Here is a 21,917-nt window from a genome sequence, read left to right as displayed (position 1 = left end):
TTCCGTCTGCTGGTCACCAACGGACGCCGCCACACCCTGGGCAGCCTCACCTACTCCAACACCAGCTGCTGGGACAGTTTCCCCGTGCGCTTCAACTACCCTGAGCTGAAAGTGGAGCCCATCGTGAGTACCTGCTCACCCTTACCATAAAGTTGATAGGAAAATGTTATCAGAGTGTAAGTGGTATACTATACATAGCACTTCGGTTGCCAAAAATGATAGGAAAATGTTATATTGTATATATGTTATATGACATAAATATTACTCCATTTAAAACAAGTTATGTGCTAAAATATTATGGAACAGGAGTATGAGACCTCATCTCCACACCTTTGTAGGCGGCTGGAATACGATGTGTGTGCAGGGTTATTAAATTAGACAAATGTGGATCTACATTGTAAGTATATGAATGTATCCACATAGCGAATGGTTTATTTATGGGGGCTCACTTGCTATTTGTACAGGGTCAGCAAGTTGTGAACTACCTGCAGGCCCTACAGGACTCTACTGTACACAGTACGCCCAGCTTCTGAGAAGCTAACTTGGCTCTGGTTGACTACATCTAGCTATCATTTCCAGTGGGTAGAATATTTTTGCATCTGAATAGCGATATTTCCGTTTTAGTTGATTTATTTATTTTATTTTATTTTAAATGCACATTTACAGTTATACATAACAAATAATAAATAAACATTTTATTTTATTTTGTAATAATTGCGTTTTTGAACTGTTTAATATTTAATTGGAAAGTATCTATATCAGGGGACAGGTAATTTAGTAACAGAATCTTTTTTCCGAGCGGCATTACTAATGGTAAGTTAGTTCTGCATTTTGGAACGACAAAGGTTCTGTGCCTGCGCGCTCTTGTGTAATTGTCGGGGACATAAAACTCAAATTTTTCTATTATATCTGGAATACAGATGTTACCGTTTAAAAGTTAATATGCTGTTGTCAGCAAAGCAGTTTACCTTCTATCGGTGAGGCTATTAATACTCAGCATGCCAGACAAAAAGGCTGATGGATATAACCAGGGATAATATCCAAAGTCTCTAAGATATAAATATCTCAGAAACTTCTTTTGTACTTTCTCTATCATTTGAGAGTAAGTTAAATCAATTGGTCCCCATATTGATTTGGCAGCTGTGTGTCGTGCTCTTCCAATGAGGATGCAGAGGAGTGCAGGTGAAGCTGGAATTGAAGAACCAAGGTCTGCCGACCCCTGCCCTAGTGAGAAGGGCACAGTTTAAAAAATATAGATGTACCTAATAATAATGTTCTTCCTTCCACTTATTGTAACATACTTAATTTGTTACAGAAAATATGCGTTGAATTCAAAGCGATCCCCGAGGGTGCTCCTTTCCTGGTCTTTGTGGACCACATCACAATGAGCAATAACGTCAGCACTAAAACCTTCCCCAGTTCTCAGGGCCCGGAGGTCATGGAGACCCAGCCCTCCACCAGCCCCCGGAGCGTGGGGCTCACCGTGCAGTCAGCCAGCCTGCTCCTGAGAATGGCCGTGACGCTGCTGCTATTTAGCATCACTTACGCACTCGTTCTGGCTGTTTTCATTTGCATCTAGGCCAACCAACCTGCTTGTTTTTAAGGATTTACTTATTTTTAACATTATTTGTCCTAACTGATTGATGTATCACTATGTACTGCCATATTATGAGAATTTTAGATTAACTCTTTGCACGCGGCCGTATCAACTGTTGCTACGGCAAAAAGTCCATACTCATACGCGGCTGTATCAACAGTTGATACGGAAACTTTGAATGCCGATATTCCAGCGGTCATTCGACATAAATTTATTTCCCGCTAGCTTGAACATTTGTAGAACTATCACGATGCTGACATCTACAAGAATTTCTCGAAAATAAAATTGTATTTCATTAAAAAACATCGATAATCAAGTGAGCCTCTTTGCGCCTTCGAGTGCTATAGTTTACAATTTTGTCAACGGATGGCGTTAGTCCAATTTTGTTATTATATTTTGTGACATAAAATTTAAGTGTTCAGTTTTAGAAAAAGTTTTCATAACTAAAAATGATAAGTGCTCATGGTGTCCCACTTGTGTCTATCACCTATGTACACACACGCCGAGTGAATGGCGGGACCACATTAAAAAAATACGGTACGTCTTTGTATGAAATTTTATGTTTTTGTTTTTATAAACATCTAAGAGTGTTGACACACAAGGATTTTTTATCATATTGTGGAGAATAATCTGTTCTGTCTATACAGGGTGTCCGGAAACTCGTAGTACAAGCGGGAAACTGGTGAATCTACATCACATTTGGAGTCGTTTTTGTAGTATATTTTTTTTTTATTTGAGCTTTCGTTATCGAGTTTGAAGTTGATTTTTTTTTTTTTTTTTTAATCAAATTCTTATAAATTATTACTGAAGATCAAAGTACCCAACTAATTAAAACTATTTGAAAGTAAAACAAATGAAGAAACTCGGATTTGAAGCATTATTTTGAAATCACCCTTCATTTAACCCGGTGTAATCATAAAATATTTCTGCTCTGCAGGGTTAAAACATCTGTTATTTAACCCTAAACACCAGAAAAAACTTTAACCCTAAAATAGCCGAAAAATATATTTTTTTGTTTTTTTTTTGAAAATGCTCAAATCAAAAAACTTTATGTTTTTTTGGGTTCCCCATGTGGTGTAGATTCTCCAGTTTCCCGCTTGTACTACGAGTTTCCGGACACCGTGTATAGTCCAATAAATCATGCCAGAATGCTTTAATTTGACATTTAATTGCGTGCATAGGTATTTGAAAATATGTACCGCGTACGGGTATAGATAAAACGGAGCAAATTAACGCGGTTAAAAGGTTAAATATGGGTCATGTAAAATAAGATTGCGTGGCTCTTATTTAAATGCAAAATTTTGATTATTGGCACATGACTCTTTTTCTATCACCTTAAATATTCGTTCCTATCATACGGCACAAATTGTTGAAGGCGGATAAAAAAATGCAAAAACTGTATATTTAACTCATTTTCGTCAAAATCATCACATAACCATAGACATATGAATATTAGTAGACCTGCCCTAAAGTGATTAAAAGCGTATTATCCCCACTCCCCATACCGGTTCCATTGGAGCCGGCTGTGCTCGCGTATGGCCTCAAGTGAAATTTGAAAACGTGACGTCATCATTCTTGTGCGAACTATGGTCGAGGCATCATCGGTTCATTTTACGAAATAACACGGCAAAATGTTGACTTATGCTATGAAAACTTGTAAAAATAGATGTGAAAAAGATAATAAACCCAATTGTCGTATTACATTCCATATATAAGCATTATTTTACTTTATTTTAAGCATATTCACATCGTATAATATGAATCAGTTGTTACTATCACATCGAGAAACGTCTGGACGCGAAACACAAAACACTAAATACTTAAACGAAATATTCGACTCTGAAAATAAAACCGAATTTTTTTGCCGAATTTGGACTTCGCAAATTAGTTCATAACGTGGCGAGTAATTTGCGCTCCCATGTAAAAATGTCTATTCATTCAAAAGCAGATTTTACTTTTAAGAAGTAAATGGTGATATTATAATGCGAGATGCCTATTTACTGTCAGATTGATTTATTGACGAATCACAGTCAGCTTCACTCCCTTCGTTCTTCAACAGTTGATTTTACCCCTCGCCATTATCTTCTCGTCTATTAATTCCTATGTCTGTGCACATAACCCATTTTTGATGTACAACGATCAAATGAATTATATAATATAATGTCTGAAGCATTTGGATGAAAGTGAATGTAGGATAATGAAATCACTGACCACGAGAACATTTGCTGGAGGAATTCGGGCACAGAACACAATCACTATTTTTTATATTTTGAATGAAAGTTCGATAATAATTTAGAGCGCAAAATTATAACAAAATGAACAAAAAAACGATATTATCTTCACAACCAACATCACCAACCAGAAACAAAATATAATGCTCTTCTTTCTGTTCAAAATCAAAGAATTCGATTTTCATTTTTTCTGTTCCATTTTTCAAATAAGCAGTTTAAAATCAAGTTTGTAAATAGTGATAGTTAGGAAAGTTAGGTAGGTAGGTACTGTGGAAAAAGGGCATTATGTTAGGAACCAAAAATATTCTCATTTCAAAATCCAACAATAGATTGTTCTCTAAATACCTAGTATAAAATAAAGTTGCTATCCGCGTCTCTCTGTTTGTGCGCTTAGTTCTTTTAAACTACGCAACGGATTTTTGATAGGGTCTTCATTATCATCCATGATCATTATTTTTATTTATAGAAAGTAGAGAAAAGTCGATGTTTTGTAATCAAGTTGTAAACAAAATATTTTCAGGCGCTTACATTGCTAACGCTGGCTAAACCTTATGAGATGCATCCAAATGATGTACTACGGAATTGTATATCTTAAAAAGGCCTAAAGAAAAATCCATAGCAATGCCAGGTACACGTTTTATATAAAAATTCAGCCTGGGTATGTTTTTGTTCGCAAAACTCGAAAAGTAGGCAACCAATATTGCTGAAAATTTCAAAGTTTGTTCTTATTAGTGCCAGGAGTGTTTAGAGAACGGTAGGAAAAGTCGGGGACGCCCGAGGAATACTTAACGCAATACCTCTGCACTGGAATGAGATACGGAGTGGAATTAAAGTTGATGTAATGTAGTTTTTTAACAGTAACATTGTGGTATACAGTAGTGAATGGTGGAAGAATTCGGAGACGCCCGAGAAAGACATTAGCAATAGTCCACTATGTAGTAATAATTTAATTGGATTATTTGTAATCGTGTGATTTTTGTGAAAATCACCTCAAAGGTGCTGTACAAATATTACTTGCTAGCATCCTTTATGTTCATACCGATACAGGTAGGTAGGTCACTTCAGATTTAGTGTTATGTCTTTGTCTTTTGTAGAATAATAATAATATAGATTGATGATTTGTATAGCGTTTTTGTGCAAAATCACCCCAAGGGTTACGATTACAATGTAAGAATTTACTGTGATATTGGAATGGCACAATGTATTGTCTCGAATGACAGGCTATAATGAAGGAAGACTGGAAGACTGCCGTCACATTCATGCAGGGCATATCTTCAGTTGCACATTCATTTATATGGGGTATTTCACATAAACTAGGAATACCGTTAGAAATTAATGTGTGGATGGCTTGAAGCTAATTTTTCTGATTCTAATCATTATAATTAACTTTGAGTGTACATTTGAAACTTTGCAGCGAAGACGAGCAGTAGCTGACTCAATATTTATACAGAATTTTAAACAATGACATTGACTGTACCGAACTTCTGTTCCTTATTAACTTTAACATACCTTTGAGACGTACACGAGATACAGTGCTATTCCACATGTTTAATTATAAAACAAATACAGCATCTAATTCGCCAATTAACCGAGCTAAATAATATTTGTCTTAACTCTAACATTGATATTTTTTCAGATTCACTGCCCAAATTCAAAAGTGGAATCATGTCAATAATTTAAACTGTTCAATGCGCATACATACAGACAGACACACACACCTATATACTACACACGTCACCTGGTAATTAAGGAAGAAACATACCACTTAGCAGACATTACAAGGAATCATAGGTACACAACATGAAGTATCTTATTCTTGTATATTGTTTCATCTCTGTAAATCATATTTGTTTCTATAATATAAAATAAATAAAATAATACTAAAAATGTGAATTGTTAATATTTTCATAATTATCGATTTTAAAAACTGAAATGGTTTTAGATTGTTTTTTAAAGTTTCCAAAAAGGGTCCAACTGGCTACAACGTCATTATGACATAGAAAGTTACAGGCTGATGAAAGGGCTGTCACAAACGTCGCCCGCCGTGATGTCAACGTCCCCAAATTCACAATTAAAAACCAACATGTCTTTTTGGCAGAAAAACGAAAATGGCAACATTTTAAATCGTTGTAGAAAATAAAATACCTTGGATATTTTTTTCTAATTATCTGGGTTCTATACCTACTCTTGTCACACTCTGGAGTGTGGCACAAATATAGGAAGTATTAGTAAAACCAATCAGTAGATCACCAATGCAGGTGTGTCCTTATTGCTTAAAAGAAAACCGTTGTGGCCAAGTTACATAAGGTCTATGGCCATCAATGAAATGGATCTGTAAGAATTTCAACATTCGAAAATGCTTAGTAAATTATTATTGTGATTCATTTTTGTGTTAAGGGGCCGTTCAAGTATTATGTAAGCACTATAGGGGGGCAGGATGGTCTTTGCTTTGCTTATTTTTAATGACATGGGGGGGTGGGGGGGTCGAGATAGTGATTACGTCAGCACTGCTCGGCAGTAGTTTTTTTTTTTTACACATTGGCAACCCACACATTTGTCTATGTTTGAAAACCGAATACATATTCGGGGATTCCCATTGTGTCAATAAAGTTTGTTTAAATGAATATTATGTGCAAAAGTCCTCTATCCTAAGTCTATTTTATAAGTGCTACTTATGAATCAATAAAAAAACAGAATACACTAACAGAAAAATGCATATAGGTACCAATTTTTACGTAAGCATGGGAGGGGGGGGGGGGGGGGTAAGAGCTTTGCTTACTTTTGGTGACAAGGGGGTAAATAATTGTAATAAATCTGCTTACGTAATACTTGAACGGCCCCTAAGCCGCGTTGCGCTTCCTCCTTCTTTTTCTTAGAGTTACAGTGTCTATCATGAGGGCAGATGTTTTATTAAACCTTCTGGCTAATTTGTTCGCTTTTGGGATCAGATCATATGGTCTCCCTTGCTGTCTGTCTTGGTGAGAAATATGATCTAAACGGTGTTAGAAAGAGAAAACACCACGCTTTATATTTAAATCTAGAGGTTAACGATAAAAGAATTTAAATGTACACCTCTATGAAACAAAAGGTTCCGACCACAATTTGTGAAAAAAATTATGATACTTTGTGAATTTTTTATTAATTATTTTTAAACGAAATGACAAAAAATTGGTGACAAATTATGTTTAATGCATTTTTCTAATAAAATGTGTGTTTTTTTAATTGATTAATCAATAATTTAGTTCAGTGTTTAGTCTAAATAATGTAAGCTTAGCCATTTTGAAAACTTTGTAAATTTATTTCCAATAATAAAGTTTGAAAGTGTATTTCTTCACCTTTCAAAAAGAGTTTTTAGTTTTCGGATAGAAATTACAGAAATAATCAATTTATTTGGATTTTTAGCAAAGCGGAAATACTCCGTTCTTCTGACAGAATATGCCCGGGGCCTGAGGGGTTAAGTTCACCAGAAGTAGGGAGTAAATGAGATAACTTCATGACAAACAACAACTAACTAACTAACCATCACGCCGTTTCTCCGCAGGGGTAGGCAGGGAGGACGAACCGCCAAACAACTCAGTCTTGGCACACACTCCTTGCCTCATTCACATTCATACATCCTCTTCTATTATTCTGACTCCTGACATGGTCCGACTCGAAGTATCTGATTCGCTTGGTCGTGCCATGTCTTCCTCGGGCGTCCCCGACTTCTGCTACACACCTCTATCTGTACTTTATCTCTCTACAGTAAAAAATAATAAATAATTTAAAAAAAAAACTGATTATATTTACAAATATGATTGCGTTTTAATAAACTTTGGTTTTTAACTCTAGTAATATGTAATAATGATGAACATAAGGCGATACATACTAACATTAGGTAATGGTCAATTCCCTTCTAAGTCCACACTACTGTGCCACTAATTCAGCAGTCTCATTCGGTTATAACATCAAACTGATACAATAGCTTCATTCAACAGCCATTTCGTTTCGTTAGACCGCAGTTGGGAAGCGAAGTTATTCAATTTCAACATTTGGCCGAATGATCAATAAATGGCAGCTGCTGTGTTTGGTGCTTGCTCAGGGCCGGGCCCCGGGCAGTGACTGGATGAAGCAGGTGGAGGCTCTCCAGCGTCAGGTGGGCGCGTCCGAGGAGTTGTTGAGGCTCGGCGTTTCCATGGCCGTGTCCTCAGAATCCGATTCATGTTTCTGCAAAAGAATAACATGGTTAGAAATTTCTAAGACATGAAACTGTGATGGATTGCCCACATACTCCTTGCTTCATTCACATTCGTACTACATCATCTCCCACATACTCTTCCGACTCTAGACATACCCCGATTGAGTTTTTTGATTCGCTTGATTGTGTCATGACTTTCCTGGTCGTTTTCCTACTTTTTTTTTGCATCATATTTTTCTTACACTCCCTTCCTTGCTTACCCGCTCATGTTTAAACAATCAAAGCTTCCCTTTCTTAACTTATTTATTGCACTTAAATCAGCATTGTATTCTTTCCGGATCTCCCATTTTGTAGGATGGGATTTATTAACCCATTCCGTTAGTTCTGTTTATTCTGAGCCGCCATCATTTAGGGTGTATTTATTTTTACGTAAAAAGTATATGCATTGACACCACACTCAATACTATGTATTGACACCTCACTCAATACAAAGTACTTTGCATTGTCACCTCACTCAATACTAAGTACTATACAATGAAACCTCACTCAATACTAAGTACTATGCGTTGACACCTCACTCAATACTAAGTACTATGAGTTGACACCTCACTCAATACTAAGTACTATGCGTTGGCACCTCACTCAATACTAAGTACTATGCATTGACACCTCACTCAATACTAAGACAACTGAAAGATAAAGGGTTCTTTCATTCTAGATCAGAATCAAAGGATGTTTCTTGAAATAATTTTAAAATAATCAATATTGAAGATTTATTTTTATTTCAATCTACAGATAATTCTGTGATTCATTTTTACTTTGTATTGAAGACGATTGAATCTTAATGAAATCGAGGATATTCTGGCAGAACCTGATGAATCAGATATCCAAGACTATACAAATGATTCGGAATCAAGATTTATAAACTTTGCGAGTCTAACTCGGGGTATTGTTTCAATGGGAGCAAAGGAGTTTAAATGGTGCCAAGTAGCATTGCATGTCCCAGAGTGCTTCAAGGAATACCACACTGTACAGAATTTAGGTGAAGATAGTGTGTTATTACAATTAATTTTTATTTAAGGTTTTGTGTTATATTGTATGTTTAAAAAAAATAAATTGACCAAAAAAAAAACAAAAAAATTATGACTATTTCTATAGAACTTTAATAAAAACATTTTTATTTTTTTACATAAATACCGGGAGTGATTCAATGTCAACATAACATAAAAAAAAAACTACATACATAAACAATAAAGTAATGGTATATTTACCGCAGAATAAATTCAGAGCGTAATTACAGATGCCAGCAGATAGTTCTAAATGTGAGCTGAGTTACACAAAAAAGAGTTGAAGGAACGACCCAAACGAACAGGTGCTCCACTTGTGTCTGTGGAGTTCACCGATGATCAATGCTGCTGGCTCCATACATCAGGCTCTATTGAACTACCTATATAACAGTCTCAGTCTGCAGTGGACGAAGCAGTCAAAGCAGACAAGTGGGAGGTACCTTGAGTGTGAAGGTCTGGTAGGGCAGCAGGTGGTGGTGCAGGGTGCAGGTGTCGCTGGGCTGCAGGGCCGGGATGGGCTCGCGACACACTAGACCGGCGCGCCGGGCCCCGCAGCGCCGGAACAGGACCTGGTGACGGTCGCCCAGGATGTGCTTGGCGCAGTGGCGCGCCGACGGCACCGCCGCCAGGCTGCACTTGACGCCGCCCTCGCAGAACTGGCAGCGCCCGCTCCACACCGCGCCTCCCCTCACAACGCCCTCGCTTATCTGCAACATAACACAACACATGTAGTAGGAGGGTGGAGCATGTAGTAGGGGCTTCCCTGCCTTCTTTCCACAGACGAGCTGTAGTACAAGTCGTATAAATGTTGAGTGCACAATTGAGTATTTCTCGGTTGTTCATCGGTGCGGGATCAATGATGCTCGAGTTTTTTTTTTTTAGAGCATTTTCTATTGAAATACCTGTTACTTGTAAAATCATAACATTTAAATGAACATTAATTCAAAAATTTAAAAATACAGTATCTCTCAATAATTGGCCATCCTAAAAAGCGGGCAAGTGTACCAATTAGTGAAAGCGGCGGATTATAGTGCATACTTACAAAATATGCTCTTTTTATGGATACCGACCATTACCGACGAAATTCAAAAACAATAACTACATTTGGACAGTGAAACTTAAGATCTTTTACTCGTATACTTAATACAGTAGAACCCCGTTAATTCGAACCCCGATAATTCGAAAAAACGCGTAATTCGAAATTTTCGCAAAAAAAATTTCCGCTGAAAAATTTTTTCATACAAAATTTTTTTTAATTCGAAATTCGTTAATTCGTAATTCGAAATTTATTTTTGTCCGCGCACGAAAATTTGTTCGTGTAATTCGAAAAAATTTGATTTTTGCGAAAATAAATCATAATATTTCGTAAATCTGAATCTAAAAGTCAGCCGTGGCGGTAAAACGCCGAAAAATGTATTTTTACGTGGTTATACATCGTCCTAATTAGTATTATTATTTTGTAAATCTGAATCGATTTACACTGGAATGTCGTATTTTTTCAAATTTATTTCGAATATCCGTTTAAAGGGCCGAGAAAATACATTTTACGCGGATATATGTCGTAGTTTTACGAGTTTACGCCAAATATCTGCATTTAAAGGGTCGGCCGCGACGAAACTCGGCCGCGTAATTTCGATTTACGCGTAAATATATCGTATTTTTACTAACTTTACTTCGAATATCCGCGTTGAAAAAATACGGCGCGATGGAAATCGGCCGAAAATTTTCGATCCATCCCGAAATATGACATATTTTTACGAATTTACTTCAAATATCTGAACTTAAAAGGCCGGCCGCGACGAAAAACTGCCGACAAAATTCGATTAACGCGGAAATATATCATATTTTTATTTCGAATATCTGAATTTGAAGAGCCGGCCGCGACGTAATACGGCCGCGAATTCTCGTTTTACGCGGAAATATATCGTATTTTTACGAATATCTCAATTTAAAGGGTAGGCCGCGACCGAAATCGGCAGCGAAATCTCGATTTACGCGTAAATATATAGCATCTTTATGAATTTATTTCGAATATCTGAATTTGAAGAGCCGGCCGCGACGGAATACGGCCGCGAATCCTCGTTTTACACGGAAATATATCGTATTTTTACGAATTCAAATTCAGATATTTGAAATAAAGGGCCGGCCGCGACGGAAAATTACCGTGAAATCTCGATTTACGCGGAAATATATCGTATTTTTACGAATATCTCAATTTAAAGGGTAGGCCGCGACCGAAATCGGCAGCGAAATCTCGATTTACGCGTAAATATATAGCATTTTTACGAATATCTGAATTTACAGGGCCGGCCGCCACGGTAATCGACCGCGAAAATAAAGAAATAATTGGTATTAATACGAATTTACAACTAAAATACCACCCGGATTTGAAGAGGCGGCCGAGAAAATCCGATTTTCGGCGTATTTTTTTTTTTTTTTTTTTCATAAAATTTCGAAATACGTGGGAATTCGTTAATTCGAAATTCGATTTTTGATGTCCGCTGGATTTCGAATTAACGAGGTTCTACTGTAATAATAACTTACCTGACGAAACAAAACAAATAAAAAGATTTAATCAATTTAAAATCGCCACCAAATAATGTAAGTATATGCCTGTGTGTTTATATATGTATATGTATACAGGGTGTATCGGCAAGTACCTGACAAATTTTAACCAGCATATGCCTGTGTGTTTTATATATGTATATGTATAGGTACAGGGTGTATCGGCAAGTACTGTTTGTGTCTCGAATAAATAAATAAAAGTACCTGACAAATTTTAACCAGCTATTCCTCAGCATATTTGAAGTAAAAAATGTTATTTGCGCTTTGTTGTCCGGTAACATTTTTTTTCCATTAAAAACAAAAAATAAATAAAAATCCACACTCCGTCACTGTCATTTGCATTGAATCTCGTGTTCAACAGCTGTTATTAGCAAGTGTGTCAAAAAGTGTCCTCGCTCTTTCGTACACACTAAATAATAATAGTTAAAAATGAGACGAATGGTACCGTGCCATTTCGTTGTGATAGTAAAAGCGCGCCAACGTAGGTACGTACATACATTATTCAACGAAACTTGAACAAAATATTGCAAACTTTGACAAAGAATAAAACATTGGTGACACGTGGCGAAAATATGAATAGTAAATTTTTTATTAAAAAAAATGTTACCGGACAGCAAAGTGCCCATAACATTTTTTACTCCAAATGTGCTAAGGAATAGCTGGTTAAAGTTTGTCGGGTACGTGCCGATACACCCTGTATATGTGTGCATGAATGTATGTACATATGTGTACTACTTTATACAATTGTGTTTATTTTAAAGAAAATTTTGTGAGTTATTGAAAACCCGGTTTCAAAGATATTTATCTAGCAGAAGAGAAGAAACACAAAAGCTAACAAATCAAGCTGCATAATATGTTCTATTGAGCAAAGGAGTGTATCAAACGGATTGGCGATAGTGTGTGAAGAGAATGTACCTTGGCCCTCTTCTCTTGAAGTTTCCTCTGCAGGACGGCGTCCACACCTGTCTTACGGTGGTAGGCGATGGCAGCCTTGAGCGTGCTGAGGTCGTGACGCTCCTCTAGCGTGTGGGGCTCCTGCGCCGTAATGCTGCCTGCAAATCAATCAATACACATTGATGTTATTTAAAGGTTTGCCCGACTTGTTTAAATCAGCTTCTAAGAGCTTATTTCAATATGTTTATTTTAATGGCCTATTCCAACAAGGAAAATTGTGTACATTCAAGCAGGAAATGAAACTATACTGATTAGAGTTTGTGGGTATTTTTTTTTATTCAAGAGGGGAAATGAAAGTATACTAAATAGAGTTTATGGGTATTTTGGACATTTTGCTCGCCAAACTGAGAACTCAAAACTGGAGAAACTCTGGTCACTGGCAAAGTCACCGATACGTTGGAATGGTCAATCACAAGCGTCCTTAGTTCTCTGTGTCGCACGGGACAGTGAGGAGTGGATGGGGGTCACAATCAGTGGCGGCAGGGTCTAAGAAGCCGAGGAGCTACGCACTTCCTCATTATCGGCCAGTATAAAAATTCCCGAGCGCCGAAGAACATACAAAATTTCCAACATGCCTCATCACAATACGAAACTCGAGTGGTTTATATTATAAAGCATTAACAATTAGTATCATTTACACAGGGTGTTAACCCGGAGGCTGCCGTACGCATCTATGTTTGATTAGATTCCGGGCCCTCGCTGCCGCGCGCAATCATGCGTGATTTTAATTTCATCTTGCGATATCTCGGAACTTTCTGTATAGATGGCGCAAAACTTAGGCTTAAAAAATAATTTGAACCTTTATCTAGCGACATCTCTACACAGATGTGACAAATGATTTTGTTTATATTATGAAAGACCTCGTCAAACTGGAGACTACAATATTTCCCCTCTCAGTGTTTGAATTCCCCGCGCGCGCGTAGTTGTGTTAGTGTATCACGTGGTTCCTTCTTATCTCGACGGTTAGCGAATACTTAGAATCTGCAACGAATCGTGGTTCTAACGTTATTATTTTAACAAATTGTTTTTATTAACTACTCATATTTTTAGTGCAAATAAGTTTTGTGTTAATCAACATGTTTTGTTATTTTAAATGAAATAAGTTGTTATATCCGCTTTTCGAGTGAAAAAATAATCATATACATTTTATTTTAATTATCTGTGTTTAGAAACTAATTATTGTGTTAATTTGTCGTTTTTCCTAATATTTTTTTTGTTTAACCCTCTATCATGGCTCGACGCTTCTTGTCTCATGACCAAATAAGGGAATATTGTCTCTTTCTTATATCTGTTAAATTCTTTTACTGTACACAACAGCATAAAAAATTCAGGTATGAGCTTCTCCGATTATCAGTTATGTGTGATAAGACAATTAATCGCAAAACACCTCAAAAATACTCAACTCGACTCAACTCCTCATTCTTCTCATCATGACACACCATTACGTCTGAGCCAATACCGGTAACATCAAAACAATCCAAGCCATACAGAGCCGGCCATGTTTGTGCGAATACAAAACAACAAAGCCGCAGAAAAATGGCTCGATATGTGTTCCCAGTGTAATGTGGCATTGTGTATTCATTCCTGTTTTTAAGTCTACCATTCGAATAAAAACTATAAACATAATTAATACGATAAGAAACTGTAAATAAAAGTTTAATAAATAATGAAGTTTAAAACAATAATATTGTCACAAGTGTATCGTGAGAAATGTCACAGAGGTCCCACTTCAGAGATGTGAATACTGATATTACTATAGTATGTCTGTATGTGTTGGTGAGATTACTGATTTGATAATGGCGGCGGGTCGAAGTTTGTTGATGTTTCATAGATAGTTTTTATTCGTCAAATAATGCATCAATTCATAAAGATATCTTGTTTAGACTTTTCAAGAGTGTAACGTAAACAAGTTTATTTTGTTTTGGTAATAATTTACAATCTCTAAGTGCTAAGGATAATAAGTAATGAGGCAATATAAAAAATTCTTAAAATCCTTGGCGTGGGAGTATCTATCTTGTGTTTACATACGGGCAGCAAAAGGGTTAAGGGACAAGCTAAACTTACTTTAACCAGTGATTCCTGACATTATTTGGATTTTATTAAGTCAAGTATGTCCCTTAACACTAAATAAATATGTATATAAATATGAGGCGGACTTGCGGAATTATTTAGAACAGTAGTTTGTTTTGGATATCACAGAGTTTTTACGAGAATGTTTGCATAATGACATGGTGAACCTCCACATATTTTGACCACTAGTCGCTACTGGTACAATCAGTCATACTGAAGTTGAGAATAAGAAGGATGATTAAGACGTTACTTACAGTTGCTCTCCTTCTCTCGCTTGAGCTGTGTGAGGTAGGTGCGCCGGGCCTCTCGCAGCCGCGTAGAGAGCCCCCGCAGCTGCTGCAGGTACAACTCCTGCAGTCTCCGCAGGCTGGACCCCGTCTCGCTCACCACCTCCTCGCAAGAGTAGATCCCGGCAAACCTCAGCGGCTGCCCGTCCAGCCCCGTGTCTTCCGCCCCTGAGGAGTCTTCGTCCGGGCCCCCGGCGCGCGGCACCTCACTGTCTGAGGAGGAGCTCCAGCACTCCAGCACCCGCGGGCACAGCCAAGAGTTCACCTCCGTCGCGTCTACGTGCTCTGTGGGAGATTGGAGAGGTTATTAAATAATAAATATTAATATGTATGTAGGGAATAGCATATTATTGTAGTAGAGGTATACCGCTAGATATAAAATGAAAAAAATTATAGCTAAATAAAATATACTTTTATTAAAGAGGAGATGGTATATGGATAGTTCCCATGAGCACTAAGACCATGGCCCCATTGTGCTTTCTCCCATTTCAACTCATTCCTTTGAGTTTGTTTCCAGGTCCCCGTTTTCCCACGTATGGATCCCCTAGAGCAGTGTTCCGCAAACTTTTTATGTTCACGGTACACCTAACTAATCAAGAAATTTTAACGGTACACCAAAGAAAAAAAAACAAGGTAAATTTTGGATAGGATTGGCTAGGCTTATTACGAATAACGGCGAACTTTGAGGTTAAACTACGAAAGCTGCATGACATCATAATTTAAAAAAACATCTCAGGTTTTGAATGGTTTGTTTGGCAAAGCAGGGTTTGTCTAGCCGGGTTTGTGTAATTATGATTGATATTTATCACATAACAGTGACAGAATGACCGCGAACTGTCACCGAATCGGTTCGAGAAGTGAATTTTAATTTTACGCAATTGATAATTAAAATGCATATTTTTCCGCCGCCACCAAGCCAAAAAGTTTCCTTTTATAGTAATTACGGCATATCTAAAGTTATTTTCTAAAAATTATTCGTAATACGCGTGGCCACTCCGAACCAAAATTTACCAAAAAGAATATTTTATTAATATTTATTATTAAAATCAATATAACACGAAAAGATGTTTAATGCGAAATGTGAGCCTGTTTAACTGAACACAGACGATCAAAATTTGGAACAATCGTTGATAACGCTGCTCGCATCTCTTCGTCGATCGTCCTCAGGCGTTCTCTTTTTTTTTACTTTATCGTGAGAGTTGAAAACCCCAATTCGCATAAATAGGTCGTGGCAAATGGTAATAGAATTGCAATAGCTCGCTTTGACAGCAGTGGATACTCATTATTTACGTGGAGCCAAAATGTGCTAACTCTGTTTCAGAAAATTTTAATTTTAGTGTCCGATCAGTTTTAAGCTCCATGAAATCGTAATGTTATGTTGTCACGCTCATGCACCCCGATAGCTCGTGCGCAATCACGTGATAATGTAGCAATAGCACCCCACTTATGTAGTGTAGCACACGTGATAATGTAGCGTAGCGGCGTAGCACACGGCCACTTCGCAGCGATCGAGTCCCACCCACGCCACCTCCCGCCGCCGCGCCGCACAGAAAAGTAAAGACCGATTTACAGAGAACTTTGTGAGAAGTGACGCGGGACTCACGGCACACTTACGAATGGCCACGGCACACCAGTGTGCCGCGGAGCACACTTTGCGGAACACTGCCCTAGAGTATCATTTAGCAATAAGGGTTGTTCCATCGAAAGTCACCCAAGTTCCCTGAAGGGCCACGAGGGAAGAAAATATTGTGGTCTCAGCTCTCCTCTCCACTGCCCCTTGGTTCCCCGAAGGCTCCGAGAGGAAAGAGTCCACCGAGGTGGCCTCAGCTCTCTTCTCTTAGACCACTAGCTTTTGTTTCAATGGACCATTTTTGATCCCACAAGTATTTAGGGAAATAGAAGGTTCACACCAGCAGAGGCCCGAATGCTGGTGTAAGGTCTATTCTACTAGATGCAACCCTGTATCCCGGAGGTACCGTTACCGTTCGTGACACTTTCCCAGTGTCATTCAGCCAGAGGACAGTAGCTCACACTTGGATTGGGATGGCTCTTGCAGGTCATGTTTCCACTCCCTGAGCCAAGACTTCCTATGCTAAAGGAGAGGTTGGTAAGCCAATGAAGGCAAAGGAAATGAGACGGACGTGCATTGGTACTCACTGAAGGGATCTGTGTGCAGGGGAGAGTCGGGACGGTCGGAGGCGTCGCTCACCACAGACACCTGCGAGGCACACGACTCCGTGCGGGGCCTTCCGGGACTGCAAGCAACACACACATTGTTATAATGCTATTATTCATGTCAAATAGTAGCACAGTGGTACTTTACCCCATTCCAACCGGCTTCATACGTGAGTTTGTTTATGAAAAAAACCTGACAGAAAATAAATCTGTTTTTGGGAACGGAACCGGTATCAATGGAATGTGCGAGGATCATTACTAAGAGCTTTCTTAGTTTGCCCATTAAAATGCAGAAACATAACATAATAATGTCTCAAATTTAGCATACAAAATTCAGTACTGAGTATCTATCATATGACAAAATTCATTTGTCATGACATCGCACCCGACACAATATAGATTTGGTGTATTTTAAATGAAAAATATAATATATATGTATATATATAATATGGTACTGGTGATTATGTGCCAAAACAGAATTTAAAAAAGTTCTTGTTGTGAAACTTTAACTTGTTTTTAACTACAAATTAATTAGAAGAAATGTTTAGTTGAGTGGCAGGGTTTGTTGGTACTCACTTAACGTAGTGCGCTAATGACAGCAGCATTCCCTCCGGGGAAGGCTTGAGCGTGTGTCGACTCACCGAGCGCGTGCGCGTGGCCAGGCTGGCTCGAGCGTGCTCAAAACACAACCTGCAACGGAGACACAAACCAACATTCATTCATAGTTCATTTACATATATCATCTTTTATTACAAGCAGCCAACAACAAACTGTGATTCTGTATCTTTTGCATTAGCTTAAAGTAGGTCTATAGACAGGGTTAAATTAGTCGCATGTAACTTACATAACAGGAGTTCTAATGTAGATGGATCAGGAAGAGGATCAAGACACCAAAGAAGCTCTGATGCGACTTTTTTTTAATTTTTTTTTTTTTTTTTTTTATGTGACACCTCACAAGAGCTTCCCTGCCTGTGCAGTGTACAGACAGGGGAACTATGTCACCACCCGGTTGGGCGGCGTTGTGACGCGGAATAAGGTAGGGGCTGTAGGAAGGGATTTGTTAATGCGGGCCTTGAAGAGGCTCGGATTATAGGAGGGAGGAAAAACAGATGCCGGTAGCTCGTTCCACATACGAGCCGACTTACACAAAAACGAGTCGTAAAAACGGCCCGTTCTCATGAAGCCAACGTCAACCGTGAACGGGTGTTCAGTTCGTGTCCGTCGCGTTTCGCGCACGTGCACCGGTGCATCAGGAATCAATGCTGCTAGCTCCTTGGAGCAGGCTCCATTGAAATACCCGTAGAACAGACACAGCATGCCTACATTGCGTCTATGCATTAGAGAAGGCAATCGGTCTGTTAACAACGGATTGTCAATCAGACGGATCGCTCTCCTTTGCACAGATTCAAGCAGGTTTATTAAGTATTTTGGGGCACCAGCCCAAAGGTGGCTCCCAAATTCAATAGTTGGGCGGACTCGAGACTTGTACAGGGTCAGCAGCTGGTCACTGTTGAAGAATCTCCTAGCCCTGTACAAGACGCCCAACTTCTTGGAGGCCTGATTTACTCGGGCTTCTATGGATCCCCGATACTTGAGCTGGTCTGATATAGTAACTCCAAGCATTTCAATGGAGTATTTATTGGGGAGAGTGCTCCCATCAAATTGCAAATTGACTGATTTAGATACAGAATAACCCCCCAGCTGTTGTGGTGAATACATTTCACTTAAATGGCGAGGTTAGAGGTTCAACTCTGGGAGCGCAGGAATAAATTTATGAACATGGATTTTAAAAGTAAAATATGAGCACTGTTTGATCTAGGTGTTGTGGACCTAGTCAAATGGCTCAACAGATATCGCAATACCATTCAGAATCAAAAACCAACGATAATCAGATTTGAATAGCCAATCACATCCCTTTAACTTATTTGCGGATGCTTTGCAGAGGTTCTTAAATAAGGTTTTGGTAAGAAAAATAAAGTAGTGAACCTGAGTCTTGAAGAGATCCATGCAGTTGAGCACAACTAGTCCGAAACCTAAAAACTATTAATTTTCATGCTTTTCAAATGTGTCCAAAAGAGGTGTCGAACAAGCACAGCCATCAGGTCCCAGGAATAGTGGTTGCAGGATAGAAAGGGCAAGGACAACTCACCCCAGGTCCCGAGGATAGTTGGTGACGGGCGCGGGAGTGTGGCAGCGCCGGCCGCCGGGTGTGGCGTGGCGACAGCGCCGGTAGGGGGCGGCCGGGTCGCATAGCACGTGCTGCGCGCAGTAAACGTGTCCCGTCAGCCGCGGTAGGTGGCACGCGTGGCGCCGGTACGCGCACAGCTTGGACTTCTCCTCCACCTCTGTATACACCTGTAACCGACCAATACACTGAATATACTCCCTTCACTTCACACCCCAAACCCACTTCTCAAATTAGTGTCACTGACTACCATTATTTTCAATATAAAATGTAATGTGGGCAGTGGGGAAGTTTCTATCACATAATAAATAATGCAGTGCACACATTGTGTAATGTGGGCAGTGGGGAAGTAACTTTCTTTCACATAATAATAATGCAGTGCACACACTATGTAATATAAAATGTAATGTGGGCAGTGTGGAAGACAACTTTCTATCACATAATAATAATGTGCACCCTTAACAGTCTACAGCAGTGATGGTATGCCAAAAAGTAAATCTCCCCAGATTCGAAAAATTCGGAACTTCAACCTTGAAAAGTAGGCAAAAATGCAAAAAAAAGGTACAGGTTTAATACAAGCCAGTATGTCAGCATTAATGGTTTCACTAGGTTTATCTATCTTGCATTGGCTCCTATTCAGAGAGCAACTTAACAAATATAAATATCTCTCTAGCCAGGCTTAAAATGCAGCCGATACACCGGCCCATCTTATGTTCGCTATGAGAGACGTGTCGGTCGTGTTGCTTATATCTACATTAAATAAATTATATTATATAGATAAAATTACTGATATACCGGGCCATAGCCAGATATCTACATTAGTTTATGAAAACAGTGAAATCCCCTTATCAACACATAATATTTCATAAACACAAACCACTATGTTTCTTCACATCAGCTGTTAACACATCACTCATAGATGGCCACTGAACAAAATGCATTTTACATAAAATCGTCATCTTCAAAATCCCCCTGAAAAAGATTTTTTTTTTCTCCCTTTGAAATTCAAAATCCCACAGATCTGGGGACTTTTCCCAGACATACCATCACTGGTCTACAGGTCACTTCAATGTTAACAGTTGTACATTCTACTGCCTTAGACAATCAGGACTTCATATTTCTTGATATTATTATAGATATAATTACCTGGGCCCGAATGAGGGCATCTTCCTCACTCTTTGTGGTGGTCATAGCTTTCCGAGATCCGCTGGGCGTCACTTTGTATGGGGCCACCATCCTGATTATTTTACCCTGGACAGGTATTGTTTGCTGATTATTTGACATTTATCTGTTCAATTGTTACTTTCACTTTAATAACAATTTAAGATCATCCCTGAGAAGAACACTATCATTTTATTAATTCTCTCGATAGTTTATCTGGCGAAACATCGTCAAACCTGAAATGGAACGAAAACACATAAATTTGAAATTCCCGCCTTTACCTAGACACCTTCAAAATTATATTTGACTTTTATTATTTACGTTAATTGAAGTATTTGAATATATGAAATACTAGGAAACATTCTTTCGTGATTTTTGGAAATGTTTATATCGAATTTCAAGGGAAAACACTTTAAATTATAATTTTCGACGACCCTGTTGACACTAGTTTGTATATGGTGGTGAGTCGGCCATTTTCGGAAGAATAACATCGTAACTGAGGTTCGTCATTTTAATGTTTTAATTTCAGCCATAAATCAGACGAAATCACTGTAAAAATATTACTAACTCAATCTTCACACATTCTAGCATAATATGAATTATTTTTTATGTGTTTTCCATACCTGTGAATATTACAGATCGCCGCTTAACATCAGGAGAACTCACCACAAGTTCGCAGAAAATATTGCAATGGCGTCTAATCATCGTTTCATCACAAATGATAAAGTGACAAAGTCATTGTGACAGATTAAAACTGAAGTGAATAATTTACGGCAAATAAAAGTGAATTATTTAAAAACGCACAGATGGTTGCATTAATTACAATAACGTGATCTTTATGTGGTGGAAATAAAGTATAAAGATGTTAAATGTTACCGTTGTACATATCCGGTAACGCTGTCTCGCTCTCTCGCGCACGGTTGGCGAGGAAGAGGGGAGATAACAGTCGCGAGCTAACAGATTTACAGCTATCTCGCTTTCCTCTGAACATTCCAAGAAGTGTCAAGCTGTCTGCTGTCTCGCTCTTCTCCGCTCTCGCTAGCCCGCCAGTCCGAGAAGCGGCAGCGGCAGTTCAATGGCTGGCCAGGAGAAATGGTACTTTACAAGAGATCAACTTATCAATTCTCCAAGCAGAAAATGTGGCTTAGATGCAGATAAAGAGCTCGCTTATCGTCAGCAAGCTGCTAATCTCATCCAGGATATGGGACAACGGCTGCAAGTGTATCCTTTTTCGATGTGTTTGGTTCAAGTGTCACGACGTGATTTGTTTTTGTGTTCGGTGCTATTTGTCGTGTGTTTTCCAGGAATTGTTCCTCCCAATGCCCCCGTAGATGGTGAATCACGGTTGTAACTAAACCCTGGTGAAAGTTCTGACGAAAATAAGTGCATTTGATTGAATTTTTCATTGAAAGTCGCGTGACCTTACGAGCGTGTGTATTGTCAAACCA

At 38.6% G+C, this 21,917-nt stretch overlaps 2 protein-coding genes and 1 long non-coding RNA gene across 11 annotated transcripts in view; 2 read left to right on the top strand and 1 right to left on the bottom strand.

Annotated features, from left to right (window-relative positions):
- The first annotated feature begins 1,272 nt into the window (after positions 1–1,272).
- LOC149410898 (uncharacterized) lies at positions 1,273–4,729 on the top strand. The gene is made up of 2 exons (XR_016304981.1): positions 1,273–2,134; positions 4,349–4,729. It is a non-coding gene; the product is annotated as an uncharacterized LOC149410898 (long non-coding RNA).
- Positions 4,730–7,590: 2,861 nt separating this feature from the next.
- Positions 7,591–21,224, bottom strand: dgt1 (KAT8 regulatory NSL complex subunit dim gamma-tubulin 1). Of its 2 annotated transcripts, none has more exons than XM_089647856.1 (9): positions 21,093–21,224; positions 20,455–20,705; positions 19,273–19,478; positions 17,700–17,813; positions 17,106–17,203; positions 14,916–15,233; positions 12,553–12,689; positions 9,513–9,779; positions 7,591–8,034 (listed from the first exon to the last, which is right to left on the bottom strand). In XM_089647856.1, exons 2-9 carry the CDS (start codon positions 20,590–20,592, stop codon positions 7,960–7,962), a joined length of 1,353 nt encoding a protein of 450 aa, XP_089503982.1. In that variant the 5' UTR covers positions 20,593–20,705; positions 21,093–21,224; the 3' UTR covers positions 7,591–7,959. The 2 variants fall into 2 exon arrangements, with proteins under 2 accessions (XP_089503982.1, XP_089503983.1); XM_089647857.1 differs by lacking the exon at positions 21,093–21,224 and adding an exon at positions 20,791–20,920.
- Positions 21,225–21,531: 307 nt separating this feature from the next.
- LOC149410896 (uncharacterized) overlaps positions 21,532–21,917 on the top strand; it is a 38,264-nt gene continuing 37,878 nt past the window's right edge. For all 8 annotated transcript variants that reach the window (XR_016304977.1, XR_016304974.1, XR_016304976.1 and 5 more), the window contains exon 1: positions 21,532–21,690. Coding sequence is in view for 3 of the 8 variants with exons in the window: in XM_089647855.1 (XP_089503981.1) it covers positions 21,545–21,690 (146 nt within the window). In the remaining 5 variants the exon portion in view is untranslated. The remainder of the gene's footprint in view (positions 21,691–21,917) is intronic.

This window comes from Hesperophylax consimilis, chromosome 27 (genome assembly GCF_061612785.1).
Source record: "Hesperophylax consimilis isolate HC1 chromosome 27, BYU_Hcon_1.0, whole genome shotgun sequence".
NCBI classification, from domain to species: Eukaryota; Metazoa; Arthropoda; class Insecta; order Trichoptera; family Limnephilidae; genus Hesperophylax; species Hesperophylax consimilis.
Note: the sequence above shows the minus strand (reverse complement) of the source record. Positions and strands in the feature narration are given on the sequence as shown.

Coding starts and splice junctions, on each gene's coding strand:
- dgt1 (XM_089647856.1), bottom strand. CDS start 20,592: ATGTCAAATAATCAGCAAACAATACCTGTCCAGGGTAAAATAATCAGG. Junction 17,204..17,699: donor TCATTAGCGCACTACGTTAA/GTGAGTACCAAC, acceptor TGTTGCTTGCAG/TCCCGGAAGGCCCCGCACGG. Junction 8,035..9,512: donor ACCAGACCTTCACACTCAAG/GTACCTCCCACT, acceptor ATTCTTTTGCAG/AAACATGAATCGGATTCTGA.